General features: G+C 41.3%; 1 protein-coding gene across 1 annotated transcript in view; it reads left to right on the forward strand.

Moving 5' to 3' along the window:
• The window catches only part of slc49a4 (solute carrier family 49 member 4), a 48307-nt gene extending 33112 nt beyond the window's left edge, over positions 1–15195 (forward strand). The window contains exons 7-9 of the mRNA XM_015059149.1: positions 703–830; positions 4756–4938; positions 15060–15195. Of these exons, the coding sequence (XP_014914635.1) occupies positions 703–830; positions 4756–4938; positions 15060–15175 (427 nt within the window). The 3' untranslated portion in view covers positions 15176–15195. The remainder of the gene's footprint in view (positions 1–702; positions 831–4755; positions 4939–15059) is intronic.
• The last annotated feature ends 789 nt before the right edge of the window (positions 15196–15984 follow it).

A 15984-nucleotide genomic window follows, 5' to 3' on the forward strand; every position in this document is an offset into this window, starting at 1 on the left:
CTCATTGACAGAACTCCACCACCCAGCCGAACCGATCAATCATTCGCAGCAGGTTCTTTTATTCTCGTATCGGGTTGCTCGTCGGGTTCAGCCCTCTTTTCTTCTGCATCTCGTCTGTGACCAACGAAATGAAAGCAATTAGTGCCTGTCTTTGCTACAGGCAAATCCAGCCTCATCTAATCTTCCTCAAGCATACATATGTATACCCAGAGGAGAAGAGAGGGCCAGCTGAAATGAGTTTAGACGGGAAAGAAGTCTGGAAACTTGAAAGATCTCTTTGTAAATATGGCCCAGTGGCTTCCCTTCCACACTCTAATATGCCGCACGTCTTGAGTTTGCCTGCTCAGTTGGTGAGACAAATTGAATCAACTCGACGCGTTTTGTCTTCCAGTCTAATGAGAAGTAGAACTGACGCACTCAGAAACAAGTGGGAGATGGAAATGATCTATCCTTCCCGCGAAACAGTGCGTGTCCTCTGTAATATATTTTGACACTCGTCACAGAGGAACCTGAGTTGCTGAAGAATTGCGTCGCATCATCTTGTGCTTGTGAAGGATGCGTCTTGTTTCCGGAGCAGCTACCTTTTAATCTTGTCGGCTTGTACGTATCTCTGAATTTGAGTCGGTGTTTTACATTTTTACACAACAGGAAACTTTGTTTTGTTGTCGTTTTCCCCCCTTCTTACCTTTTTCTGATCCTCAGATTTGCAGACTCCATCCGTGGGATGCTGAAGCTGATTCTGGTGCTAATGCTGGCAGGAGCCTCGCTGTCCTCGACGTGGTTTACGCTCACCTGTTTGAGCACAATTACCCACCTTCCGGTCACCGCAGGTAGGCCCGCGCTAACATCGCCATCAAGGTGACTCTCGGGTTTTTTTCTTTCTTTTTTTTCCAGTCACTGAAGCTTAGTCACATTTTCCACCCTGTAGTCACTGTCTCATTGTGCGTGTTGGAGTACAAAGTCAAAATGATTAAAGGAAGTAGGTGTCACAAGCTGAGCTATCAATCAATTCACATCAGCGATAACAACCTTTAGGGATGTTAGTGGATTTAGCTCCCCTTCCCTAAGCCATCTAATAAGCATATAATCATGTATTTCTAAACCACAGATTATAATCACGATCGTCCGTCATCATTCTCCCAACCCCTGGATCTGCTCTCTCTCTCTCTAGCTCATGTCCTTTTATCCCAGACACTGGCAGCCTGCTGCAGCCAGTTCTCATTTGTCTGGCATCGTACCTAAGATGCCAGCGAGACATCGCGTTGTGACACCTAGCATGCCTTCCTGTACCCTTACACTAAACTTAACCATAACCAGCACATGCTTAAACGTAAGCCTAACCTAAACTCAGTTCACACCTTAGTCTTAACCCATATTCTTAACTAAAACCATAAAAATCACAGGGAAGTCCACAGCACTAGGCTTTGGTACCAATAAGGACCATTGGTCTTCAGAAGGCTCGTAAATATGCCAGGAATTATAGTTCTAAGAAGAATAGTTAAGATTGTACACACACACAAGTTTCAGGGTTTCCTCTAGTGTATTATCAGCCTGGCGGGCCACCAGGCTTTACTTGATCAACACCAGGCTAAGCTTTGTTTGATTTTATATGGGATTTTTTTGTACAGTAACAGTAAAGAAATTTTTAAAGCACAAAAACATGGTAGTGTTCCCTATAGCGCCCCCTACCACCGGGCTTAGCAGGCTTTCTGGAGGAAACCCTGAGTTTGTATTTCTACTCAGATTAGAACTTTGTATTGACTTTCATTCATTTTAGTAACTGCATTTATGTCTAACCCAGACATTTTCCCTGACCTTAAACTAAACTCACATCATACCTCTAAACCTAACATCTAACACCGAATTAGGCCCTTTGGTCTGCAGAGGTTTAGTAAATGTGCTAGAAATGGTCTGAAATAGAACAGCTAAACAAGGTCGCATGCGCGCGCACACACACACACACACACACACACACACACACACACACACACAAAGAAGCTAATGCATTCTGTTGAAAAGGAAGCATCATATTTTACAACCAGAAAACATCCCATTCATCAACGTATAAAGCTTAAATTAATCACAATTGGGCATTTCACAGTTTCTCAAGCAGAAACATAAAAAGGATGTTAAAACATTTTTCTGACACAAAAGCATTTGTTCTCACACCCATCACTTATAGATGATGTGACATCTAGAACCACAGAGCATGGAAGCATATTTGTAATCCAGAAATCACTTCTCTTTCAAAAGGAAATGAGGTAAACTGATTGATGGTTGAAGGTTATAGTACATACAACCAGGTTATAATATACCTGTCTAATAAAGTGAGTCAAGCAATTCAGATATGTCCCAATATCTTTTTTTCTAGAGTAACACTCCCCTGGTACATGTAGGCATGTAGTATATCCATGTTGTATGCCTAATATGCCATGCGAAAAGAAAAAAAAAATATTCAGAGGGAATAAAAAGGAGAGTGCACACTTATTTTCTCCAAAATTCACCAAAGAACATTGATTAGTTTTGTCATATTGAACCACTTAGGAGGATTGAATTACCCCATTTACCAAAAGCAATATTTCTGTTGGAAACATTATTTCCCCAACTGTTAGAAAAAAAATGGAAAGTTAGCTTTAAGGGAAGCAACGACTCAAGACTAAAAGACAAGGGCACAACAGTTCATGTCTTATCAGCATCAGCATTGTCTGTAAGCATTTCTGGTTAGAAAATATGTTGTTTCAATGTGGTTTTTACATTTTGTGTGTCAGTACTAAACATCACCTATGTATAAATCAGCAGACAATAAATTAATGATGGACCCGTCCAGCAGGCCACGTCTGAGGCTAACAATAGTCACCACACTGTTGCCAACTTAGCAACTTTGTTGCTGTATAGTTGGCGACTTTTCAGACAGAAAAAAATTGATATAGGCCAAAATTTGTAATCGGCAGGTAAGGCTTTTTGAAAAAATCAGTGATGGTTCAGAAAAATGTAATTGGTGCACCTCTACTGACTATCACCAGTCAGAAGTCCATACCTACTACCAACTAAATACTTAAATAACACAAAAATACAGGTTTGGGACTCAAAACCTACTTACCAACATAGAAAACCACTCCAATGATTGGTTAACACAGAATCCACAATTAAAACATGAACAATTTTGTTCAGTGGGTGGAAAACGGGATTATCTATAGAAATATTGCATATGCTAAGATGGAACACAAGGTATTCTTTCTCAGCATGTGCTAGATGCAACCCAAACACCTTTTTGTTACGGGGTGACAGTTCACTTACTGAGAAGGCAGTGAATGGAGACAGGTCTTTCATGTAACAGATATTTATAGATCCGTAGCTCCAAATTCTTTTCTTGTTCTCGTTTTTTACATTTTCCGCCAGCTTACAATATTCAAAGCGTTCCTCAGAGATGATTAGTTATCGTCTTCCTTCAAAGGGTCTCCTCCTACCTTTTGGGAGCCGGTACAGAGAAAACACATCTCCTTTTGAAGGCAGCCTCTTGGGGAAGAGGATTCCCAGTAGCAAACCTGTTCTCAGGAATGTGATGGTCCTCAGAGGAGCTGGGATAAAAAGAACATGCAGACAAATGGGACAGTCATTTCCACCGTTTCGCTGAGATTGGGAAGAAAACGGGAACTCTGGCGCTCCAGAAGGGATGAGTGTGTTTCTTTTTGCACATTGGCGTCACCTCGGACCGAATCGGTAGATGTCGAATTGAAAGCTCGCCCGCCAACAGTTCCAGCAAATTTTGAAAATGCTGAATGTAGTTCCTGTGAGCTGGTTTTGCTCATTCGCACCGTGCACAAGGAGCAAATGAGACAAGCTGTTAACCAAGTGGACACCTGTGCATTTTGGCAAAAGAATAAGAAATTTCATTTTAATGTACTGTAGGATCCGTGATACCAGCTGCATCTTAATGCGACGTGCGCAGGCGAACTAAAACCAGTGATATATTGCAAAATAAATTGAAACCGAATTGGTCGGCCAAGGCAATCAACGTGTTTTTTGTTGCACGACATGCCAGACTGGTACAAACAATCCCCCCCATGATGGAAAGTAAGAAATAGGACAGGACACATCACTCCTCACTCAACTTTTCCTAAAGGTAGATGCAACAATTATGAGTCCAGAGCTAATATATTCATCAATGAATATTTTCCCCAAAGTTAAAGATGAATTATTTAAAGATTTAAGTGAGAAAGAAGAAACCGAAAACACAATTTGGTGGAAAAACAAATTGCGTTTTATGCTCGCATGTTCTATTAGCTCCTGCACCTTCTGCCTCCAACCAATTATTTCTGAGACAGCACTCATGAAAGAGAAACATCATAATTATGAAGTTGAGCCGGAAAAACACATTTCGAGTGACAAACTAATCATGTCGCGCCGAGGAAAGGGGGCAAAGGCACGTTGGAATTGGGTTTGAGAAAGAAAGCCATTTACTGTGAAAACACCTACGGTACTTTGGTTTCCTGTTAAATTGCCACCTTGAGGTCTCGCTTACTAAATGGACCGTTGTGTCGTGGTGAAGGTCCATCATAAATCTGGTGCTGGTAAAAAATGGTGGAGCAGGAAGCCCCGAAAAGGTTGAATATATCACTCCTGTTCCACAAACTGCATCCTCGTATCTTTCTTTCAAAAAGAATTGCTCAGGTTAATTTTATTAATGTGCTGCTTTAAATATATATATATATATATATTCTTTTGATTTATTTGGTTTGTTTTGTCTCTCCACAGCCATCCTCTACACTTCCTGCATCCTGGTTGGCATATTCGTTAACAGCAGCGTGCCGATATTCTTCGAACTCTCCATTGAGACGGTGTACCCGGTCCCTGAAGGAGTCACCTGTGGTGTCGTCACCTTCCTGGGGAACCTGGCTACTGGACTTCTTCTCTTCTTCCTCACCTTTTACCCAACAAGTAAGACCAAACGGCTGAGATTACCTGTAAAAAGGTCAAATCAAGTTTATCTACGTAGCATATTTCAGCAACAGAGTGATTTAGACATTAAAAACATGTGAAGCAAGCAATAATCGTTGCATCTTGTCAGATGCCATCATCGTCATCAAAAAATAAATAAAAATACACATCAATTATATTAATCAATGTTTCAGTTGTTATTAATGAAAGGCAGCTCTGAACAGCAGGGGGTTTTAGCCTTGATTTAATGGAAGTCAACGTTTCGGTTGTTTTGTAGTTTTCTGGAAGTTTGTTCCAGATTTTTGGAGCATGAATGCTGCTTTTCCATGTTTTGGTTCTGGTGATGCAGATTAAACAATAACCAGAAGACCTTATAAGTTTAATCAGCAGAAACTTTGAGGTATACGCACATTAACGCGTTTTCTTTTTTTTCTTTGACTGTTCAGTGTATTTCATTGCAACTATTATGTTTTCATTATTTGCATAGTTTATTATATATTTTCTTCCTTTTATTTAATTCATGTTAAGGATTAGAGTTTTACATTTCCATTCAGGTTAATTAATTGCAGAAAACTTAAAGCATTTAATCTCATTTTATTTCACCAAAAGCAGAGCCTTCGTGGTTGCCACGGGGACGGGGATCATCTGCAGCCTTATTTACGTAAAACACACATTTATGCCACATGAACTCCTGTTTAAATGGGTAAATATTAGACATCCTGGTGCACCTGGAAGGAAATGTTGTTTCTAGGACGAGCTAACCTGCTGAAGGGTACAAAAGCTTTGTTGCATTTACCTCCTTTTGTGTCTCTGAGCTGGCTGTCGAAGTCAGTTTAGGTAACAATTTGGGCAGGGATGGGACAGCTTGTCATCTGCATTTCTTCTATTTTCCAGGCAAGAAAAACTACAGGTGCAAACTCTGAGCCATATTGTTATTTGGGATGCTTGATTTTTTTTTTCTCCCTCCATATTTTCTTGCTTAAAGATCCTAGAATCAGATTTAGCTTTGATAAATCACCCGTGATGTTCGATCAGTGGCTGTACCGTCGGTGCGGCTTCACGTGTTGAACAGCAGCGCGAAGGGTTGAAATGTTGTGCAGATTTATCTTTTGCCGCAACGGGAAGCGTTGAGGGACGACTTAATCAGAGTGAAAGAGGTTTTGAAATCTGTGATCCACAAGACGGATGATGTTTTCTGATTTATTTGAAATGACCACACGCCAGCGCGAGGATGAATCACGGAGGAGACAGAAATACATCAGGTGTGCATTGATCTACTGCAGCCTGACACGAGAGCTGGACTTATAAAGTATACATGATGCATCCTCTGCTCGGTATTTCTCTCTCTGCATCTCTGAATGATTGACTACACGGTGTGGCTGAATGCAGGCACATCTAAGTATGTTGTGTGCATAGAAGTGTGTGTGTGTGTGTGTGTGTGTGTGTGATGGGGGAAGCTCAGAGATGTCTGAGATAGATCTCTACAATCAGTGTGTCAGGAATTGAAAAGATCAGGCACATTAGAAGGAGGCTTTAGTTTCTCCCTTTTCTGCACTTGCAACCTTGAAGTTGATGAATAGATAATGATGCACCCAAGGTTTCTTGTTAGAGACTTCTCCTTGCTTCAGGCACAGTAAAAGGAGCGTGGAGACGGCTGCCACGGTGGTAGATTGCTGGCCTCTTACTCGGAGAGCGTCTCTGAAAGTCTGCTCCAGCGTCATCTTGTCTCAGCGGTCACTGTGTGGCGCTCAGGGCTGTAAATTGACCCGATCCTGAGATTTGCGTGTATTTTAGCATTACATTTCCCCCCTTTGTTCTTATTCTTCACCACAATATGATCCCAAAAATAATAAATCAAATCTTTGGTCTGTCTTTTAATTGATCTCCACATTGTGTACAATTTTCCTGCCTAGCTCTACAAAAAAAATGTAATTTTTAAATTTACAGTTTCTTCAATTTAATATAAGAAAGTTATGGTCAACTCTGACCGTCTCCTCTCCATGAGACTGTCATTGCAAAACGGAGCGTCTTCAGTCGGAGACTTCTTCAAATTGGTTGTAATATTGTTGTGTTTCAGCAACAACTCTTTAATGAAATGAGTTGCAACACAATTTGATTTCCCTTTGGGATCGATGAAGTGTTTTTGAATTGAATTAGTGACCAGCTGGTGGACGACTCAAAGATCTGATTCTCTTTTCTGATTAGAGATCACACCATCTATGATGTGACTAAATGAGGAAGATTTATAGTTTTTACAATTTTCAGCATTCAGCTTAATCTAATAATTTATTTAGATGCACAATTTGCACTCTGACTTTTGACACTGTCAACTCACTCAGAGGAAAGGCTGCTGCTTTATACTCTAAACTGTTTACTGGGTGTAACATTTGGATTGCGTTTTAATCTGTATATTAAGTTTCAGCAGGTCAATTCAAAGTGCTTTATGAGATTAAAAAGAAAATACAGCAACAAGCAAGCAAAACATTACATTGCAGTGGAAGAATAAAAAAAAGTGAAAAAACAGACTTCAATTTATGACGTTACAGTTGTTATTAATCAAAGGCATCGCTACGCAAATGGGTTTTCAGCCCCGACTTAAAGGATTTTCCACCATGTTTCATAAAAATCAGTCTGAACGACGTCAAAGCGGTTGGTCATTGTTAGGAAACTATTTAACTGCTGAAACATCTTTTTCAGTCACTTTGCTGATGAATGGGCAGCTGCATATCGGCCTGAAAGTCTGCAGCAGCCAATTGTCCAGATAGCTGCTGTTTTTAAGGCCTGAGGGGGAAAACACCTGACGACTGTCTGAATCAGCTCAGACGCAATGACTGGCGAAACGTTCTCGAAGCTTCGCTGATGCACAACGTCACGGTTGAGTTTGTAGAACTGTGTCCAGATTGTTGCTGGTTTGGCACGACATTGGTACTGACGTACGACTCCACCCTCTTATTTTCAGGAGAATATTTCTTCTCGAAATGTTTCAGAATACTTCAAAGCGCCGCTGACCCTGAGTGTCTGGAACGATCACAGGGTTCGTTGCCGTCCTAAACGGCGGGAAATGCAGAACTTCCCATTTCCGAGGCATTGAGAAATGCCCCTTGCAGCAGGCTGCTGCTGCCGCCGTCATTTTTCACTGCTGGATGACAGCCTCAGGGTGATGACAAGTGTTGGGTAAACACCGCTGGCAGTGTTTGCCTTAATGGCCCAAAGAAATCTGTTTGTGTGTCATCCAGTCTCAGGTTAGAGGCGTCTCCAGGATGGTTTGAGGTAAAACGTCAGAGCAGAGGGACGTTTGGATAGTAATCCACACCTGATTTCTTCACAAAACATCACAAAATATGACCCTGAGCATCACTGATACTTCATTTCTTTTTGTTTTAAGGCTCTAATCACTGGGACTCTTCCTTATTTACATGACTTTTCATCAGAGACAATAAGTGTACATCTCGGTCTTTGAGGTTCCAACATCTGAATTACCAGCAGCTCAAGTAAAGGTTTACAATATAAACAGTTATTTAAAAACATCTAGACAGCTTCTTTTCTGTGGCAATCATGTAACTCCTGGCACATGAATAAAGAATATTGACTTAAAGAAGCAGGTTTTTACGTCCTGAACTCGAGACTCACTGTAACAAAATGTAAGGGATTGATCGGCACACCTCTACTATTTACTAATTAAGTGACTTTTAAAGCAATTGGTTTCACTTTGTCTTTGTTACATAAAATCCCGTCGTGATTCATTGAGCTTGGTGGTTGTAACGTGTCGGCTTAATGATCCAAACAGGTTGTATTGGGGTATTATGCGACTTTGCAGCGTATTTTCTACCCTAGTCTCATATTTCCATTCTTATAAGACGCATTCTGCTTTCAATTATACATGCGAGTTGTCCAACTTTATATCGCCTCGTGACAAATGATTGAATCCAGTTTTGTCTTTAAAACAACATTCTGTCTCTCCGCAAGAGATCACTCATGCAAAAGAAAATTGGATTATCAAAATTCGCTCAGGAAGTATTCTAGTGCGCGGTCTCATTAATGTGATTTTATCCTCGCTGTGGTCTCATAATGGATGAGGCAAATAAGATTCAGACTTTGAATCGAATCAGTTCTGCATCAGCGTCATCTTTTCGAAAACCCGGTAACCTCTCGCTATTGAAAACTTAGCAAAACGGACCTTTAAAGAAAAACAAATCCCCTTCTATTTCCACTTTAAAGTTTTCCTTCTGGCTGCCCTCTTCCTCGGTTAAACGGTCAGAATTACGGCGCTGGGAGCAGGGAGGCAGTTATGAATTTACCCTGTTCGTTGTAATATCTGGTCGTGGATCAGTGAGCTTTGATAACTTTCAACTTTATTGTGTTTTGAATATTTAAAACATTTCCTGAACCACGTGACTCTCGAACACGAGTGCAGCACCCCCGAGGCCATATATGCATAGTGTCGCTCCCTTCGACTCCGTCTGCAGAGTGTTGGTGTCACTGAACACGGAGCATACAAAGCAGTGGAGGGGCATCGTAGAACCAAAACTGCATGTGGAGGAGGAGGAAGACGAGATGAAACCTGAAGGGTGGTGTTGAGTTTTTCCCCACAGAGGGGAGCGGTGCGTCGTCAGACCTCCTACATGTTGGGGGGGAGGAGCGCATATTGTTGCTGCACTTCTTTAGTCCCAACCAAGACCAATTCCTTTTTGGTTTCTGCCAAAGTTTGCATTCAGCTCTAAAATGAAATCGTCTTTAAAGACACCGTGGAGGTCTTTAATCATGGACTCAGACATTACCGAGACAGTGATGCTTTTCTCACAAAGAAGATGTAATGTAGCATTCAGGAAGACCTCCTACATGCAGAAAGTCGGCTGAAGTGTCAAATTGAATTACTGAATAAAATGTACATTTTGGTGATCTAATTTATTTGATACACTTGTAAGATGAAGTTATTCTTTCTGAGTGATCTAATCCATCTCAAGGTGTGACCCCCCCCCCACCCCCTCTCTTTCCCTTCCTATGCTTTCGTACAAAAGGCCAATGCCATAAAGAAGTGAGCGTCATTAATCACATCCCCACTCTGACCTCAATTAAGGCTCATAAAAGCCATAAGATGGCCGCCGACGCCCGTTCCTGCGCCGATCGGAGGCACCGTTCTGCTGACACTGGCAGCGGATATAATAGGCTGTTAATATGAGGGACTGTAGCCGCTCACACAGCTGTCCTCTGAATGCGATCCTTCACGGTAAAACCATTTCCTGAAAACGATGTTCATGCTCATCGTCACATGACTGACCTGTCGCCAAGTAAGGTAATTGCATATACTACCAGCTTATTTATTCACTTACTTTGTACTATACCACTTTCAAACTTCATTTACTTAAAACAGAAAATGGACAATTATTCCAACTTCTGCTATAAAAACAACAGCAGATTGGCCATTACAGTTATAGCTGTGTTCACCAATTAAATATTACTTTGACTTTGCAGCATTTTACAAAGACTTGGATAACAATCTACAATAATTTCCCTACGTAACCCTTGATCTGACAGTTTCCATTGCTGCAGTCTAGCATTGCAAATCGGTGTCATTAAAAAGCAAAAATTAGTAGTTGAAAACACTTTATGTGGCCCAGATCATTTCGTTTTATCATCTAATGGTCATTAACCAAACTTCCTTACTAAACTTTCACCGTCTTCTCCAGATGGATTAGTTTGTTTTTACTTTGTCCTTCTTATAGGGTATCTGTCTACCTGCCTGTCGTCTCGTCTTTATATAAAACAATCAGTGTTTCTGTCCATCTCATCCCGCTTATTGTAAACTTTCATCTCCAGAAATGACTACAAAATATAACTCCAGTCTTCCCTGCTTGAATGCCTATTTCAAATCTAGCATAATAAAAACCATGTTAACTTTGTTTTACGCTGGTCATGGAGGAATGCCAGAGGTGTTCAGCTGGGGTTCATGTATTTATGTAGAGATTTTTAGACTTTCATGAGGTTTCAATCTTTCCTGGTGCTAATGTCTGATTAGTTCCTTTGTCGTCTCCCGTTCCTTACAAAATGAGCAGTCGTTGACTTAATAAAATTGTTCAGAATAAGAATGATTGTCACTTTGTCTTTAAGTCCCGCTCGCTCTCCTCCCCATCGCTTCCTCCTCCCCTCTTCTGTTTGTTTGGTATGCCAGCTGAGTTTCTTCCAGACTTTCTGACAACTCTGTCCTTAGAAATCAGAGATCTCGTAAATCTTTCAGCGTCGCATTAGCATTCCTTTAATGCCGTTGTCTCTTCCCCCCCCACCCCTCCAACAAACGCGCATACACGCCGAGTTTCTCCAACTTCAGATGGGCGAGCCTCAGACAAGAAAGGGAGTGAGTTTGCGACGGAGAATGCTGGTCAGATAAATACACTCCATTAACCTACCTCCATGCCCGGTCTCCTGCTGTCCAACTTGCACAGTCCTGATTAATGAGGCCGCTTCTGGAGTCTCGACTTCTCTCAGCAGACACCTACATCCCAATCCCTCAACCCCTCTCCTCTTAAACCACACGCCTTTCATCTTCGCTCAGCCGACCCGACGTCCGTGTTTTTCTTAGTAAAAACAGGAGCATCAAGTGAGCGAGAGTGTAAGCCTTACAGGTGAAGCTAATCATTTCCAACCAACCAGGATTCAAAGTGGAGATCACACATCTGTGTGCTCATAGACACGGAGACAGCACTGTGTAGCTTAGGCTGCAGTTGAAAAAAATAGTGTAGTCTTGACTAAGACTTGTAAAGAGTGACTCTTGACATGTGCCTGGTTCACACGGCAAGATTTTAAAATCGTTGACCGGCTTTCCAAACATCAGAGACCACACACACGATGATTAAAAAAAAACTTAGGGATGACAGGTTTGGTGGTACAGTGTGGAGTGACACACCACAACCAAACCGATTCCACTCATTAACACTGTGATTTCAGACAGAAAACCTCTCAGAGTAAACACACACGGCCAGCTAGGAAGAAGCAATGACGATAGTTTGTGGACTAAATCTACCACAGATAAAACGATACAAAGACATCGTCAATGTCCGCCGGGCGTTCTGGTGGGCCATAGCAGTTGTTTTGTTTTCTGTGTGCATTTTGAATTCCCCTCAGTGTTTCTGTCACCTCGCTTCCTGATGGGCTAAACGACACATTCAACAAGCTGTGCCCTGATTTCTCGTTAGAACTTGCGTTCTCGTGAACCGGGCATTGGTTTCCAGGTCTGGGACTCAAAAAGAGTTGTTATCTGTTCTTATCGTAGCTGAAAATAAGACAGTAAGTCTGATCAGTTTGCTTGTAACTTGTAGTCATAGCAACCGCATTAATAGGGCAGGATGGGACTAATGGGGTTGTTAGTCATGAGTCCCTGGTCGTACTCATTGTTCTGTTCTTTGGGTTAATGCCACTTATCGTAGCATGTGAGTAGCACACGTTTGAAGGTGTGAATGGTAGTGCAGACAAGAAGACGGCACGGTAGGTGCTAGAAGGATCAAATCTGAGGCCACCTGTGTTGGGTTTTTACAGTCTAGAATCCCCGTTCTGCCTTGCGATCTTCAAGAGTGCTGTAGATGAATTACTGAGGCTTGACGCTCTTCTGCGTTGGGACGGTGCTTTTGTCTAGATGCTTTTTAGTTTCTCCACTGCAGAGGTCTAAACATTCCTCACTGCCCAGGACCGCATGCATCACATCACTGAGCTTGTGTTTGGGGGTTTTATCCATCAGGGAAGCCAGTCTGTGTGTTTAAAATATGCTCCGCCTGAAATATAGCCTTCTGAGTCTCTTGGACACTTCATCCACATTTGGAATGACAATGTTTTTCCAGCTGTACTTTCATCCTTCTTTGAGCTGGGCACAGTGTTTTTGATTGTTTTTATTAATCTTGGATCTCTTTATAAAAGCCCAGTTGGGGTATCTACTGCTTAACAGGCTTTTCATCGACCTTAACATCCCTATTAATGTGACCAATTTATAAGCCTGAAGCTCCCAGCTCATCTTCAGAACTGAAGAAACCTTTAGGTTTTAATGTCTTCAGGAAATGAGAACAAGTTCAGTTACATTTAAGTACTTTAAGTATTTATGAACACTGAGAATCTATCCTTGTGCTTGTATTCATAGCAATTACTTTATTCTCTCACTTCTGACCTTGCATCATTGACACTACCTGTGTTTCCATTGTGCATTTTTGCATTTCGAAAAATATATCTGCTTAAAGGAAGCAACAATCGTGTTGTCATTTTCCAACAAAACGTTTTGGCCCTAGAATGAAGGGGGTATTTTTGGCTGAATCAAAATTGGTTTATTTTGCAAAACTGCAAGGGAATCTTTTTTTTTTTTGTGGTGTCATGAGTCACATGATCAACAACCGGAAGTTGCCACTGATGGAAACCACAAAGAAGAAGACGACAGGAAGTAGTTGGAGGATCATGGCGCAGCATTCTTTTTAATGATTTATTGCATAAACAAACTTATTCACATCTGACTTTAATTAGGTTTCTCATTTCATGGAAACATCGTAATAGCAAAATTGTGTGCTCCTCGACATTAATGGAATATTGACAACATTTTATGCACATTTGTAATGAAAACCCAGCTACTGACATTTACGGTTCTTTGAAAGTAAAAGCACCCCCTCTTTGATTAATTCAGACGTTTGCTGTTGAATTGTGTTAATGTTCCATGTAGACTTTTTTTTTTACTTTCTAGAGTAAATATACTCTAGAAATTAAGTAATTAATTAATTACTTAATTACTGGCAGTATTTTACATGCTGATTTGAATGTTCAATAAATAAATAAAGCTGGCAAGAGTTTGTGTTAAATTTGACCTAAGGAATGTTTGAATTAATAAACTTCTGCAGTTCTGTATTGCAAGTAGTAGTTTGAGGAGAGAGTGTTAATTTTCTTCACTTGAAATTTGACTCGGATTTGGAAAAATGAACGTTTCTTTACACACCGATCGTCTGAGGTGATTGACGCTCGTATGAAGAGCTGCTTGCACTCGAAGCAGAGCCGCTGCGGGACATGGTCCTGGCTTGTGTCCCAGACCCCCCACTGTTTGTCTTGACCTGATTTTCCTACATTTAGTTTGTCCTGCTCTCCGGAGCAAAGCACCACTGGCTGAGATTCCCTCTCCAAACAGGTCAAGTTTACCAGACTTGGTGCTTTTAAAGAGAAAATCAAATGCCATCTGGCTGATGTTTATGTTTTATGTGTTTTAAACGGTCTTGGCATCATTAATTTTGATGAAGAGAAGCACGTGTCTTAGAGGTGTTATGGTAACGTGGAATTAGGGGTTCAGTGGCGGTGTGAGCTTCCCAACCTGTCCAACAAATTCAGCATTAACGAAGACAGCCAGAGCAACTCCCCTGTGCCTAATGGAGCCTGAACAAACCGAGGCAAATAAAACGGCTCCTTCTACACAACATTTAGGTTCAAGTGTAGGTCAGTGGTAGCAGGGAACACTGCCAATACCATTGAATTATTCAGAATGATTGTAAAAGAGCAGCACAAGCTCATATTTACTTTATGGTACGTCAGAAATTCTCATTGATTATATGTTAGGCCTGTGCATAAATCACTTTGCATCTGACTGACTCTCATTTGGGTTCAATATATATGTTGATGACTCTTTCTAAAGGTGCATATATCAATAAATTCTGGCGCATTGCTCAGGATTTATGTACGGCTTAATTTGGGCATCGTTTTACTTGTGACGCATCGTTTGTAACGATGGATGATGTTTGGAAACCCTAAAAAGTGGTTGACCGTCAGTATTGTGTATTTTCCCTACTGTTCATTCCATTAGAGCATCGATGAAAATGATTCAATGCAGATCAATATTTTTGATTTGTGTAGCTCTGACTGCAGTGACAAGCACAATAAGTTGTACTTACTTTATTATTGTCTCTTATCAGTATTACAATAAATGCCACCAAATCTTTAAACATCTACATTTTAGCATGTTTGTTGATTCTTTATTATTTTAGTCAAAGTTATAAAGAGCCACTTTAAACTCCAGAGCCTCAGGTTGGAGACCCTAGCTCTAAACTTGTACTAAAAACCTCGTGTCTAAACTTTTATCTTCTCTGTATTTTTTTATTTTTTGTCTCACACAGATTTGTCGTGGCTGAACTGGTGTGTAACCGGCTCGTGTCTCTTCAGCCTCGTCCTTGTCCTCTTCTTCAGGGAGTCCTACGATCGTCTCTACCTGGACGTCTTTGTGTCCGTGTGACACTTACGAGGAAAAAAAAACCGAAGAAAATCGAGGCTATTTAAACACCTGCTCTTGCACAGAGAAGAGGAGAAAAGGGACACGGAGAGCAAGTCGGGAAACTCTACGCTCTTTGTGAGATGTAAAATTTTAGGACGTAAATGTATATATGTATACCTGTAAAGCCGCGGTGAGGGTGATGCACGTTTCCGCCGTAGAGAGGCGTCAATGTTTACACCTTAGAAGTAGCTAGCTCGAGGTCTGATGATGGTTCGACCTGTTTTTAACGGTTTCCTCTGTTTGTCCGTGAATGAATTGAGGCGGACCCACCTGAACAAACAGTTTCCCCGTCGCAGATAGTTTGGAAGCTTCTATAGAGTGACTTTACGTCTCACTCGCCTCATCTCAAAAGTAACCGGAAAACTCTCCTCAAAGTTTACAAAAGGGACGTCAGACAGAGTAAGGCTCATCGCCGAGCGACTTTCATGCACATTGAAGTGAGGACTGGTCCCTTCAGGAATTAAAACTGGGACCTCCTCGTGTTTTAGTGCCGGCCATGACTCACCGGGAGGCTTAACTGACCCTGCAGCGTTAAGCGACCTGTGATATTGCCCGTCAGCGAAAAGCGAGTCACTTGAATTGTGTTTTATCGCCCTCTCAAAATGAATATTATGCAAAAAAAAAAAAAAAGAGAGAGAAAGATGCCGTCAGATCGACAACTGGACGCCAGCCAAAGACGCGGCCTTGCGACCGGACTCACTGGAGGGTTTTCTGTTCTGTTCTTCAGCCCATTTATGACTAATTATGTCCATAATTTTAATATAACTTTA

The sequence above is a fragment of the Poecilia latipinna genome, unplaced genomic scaffold (assembly GCF_001443285.1).
Source record: "Poecilia latipinna isolate Pla-1442-1.1 unplaced genomic scaffold, P_latipinna-1.0 Scaffold1604, whole genome shotgun sequence".
Classification (NCBI taxonomy): Eukaryota; Metazoa; Chordata; class Actinopteri; order Cyprinodontiformes; family Poeciliidae; genus Poecilia; species Poecilia latipinna.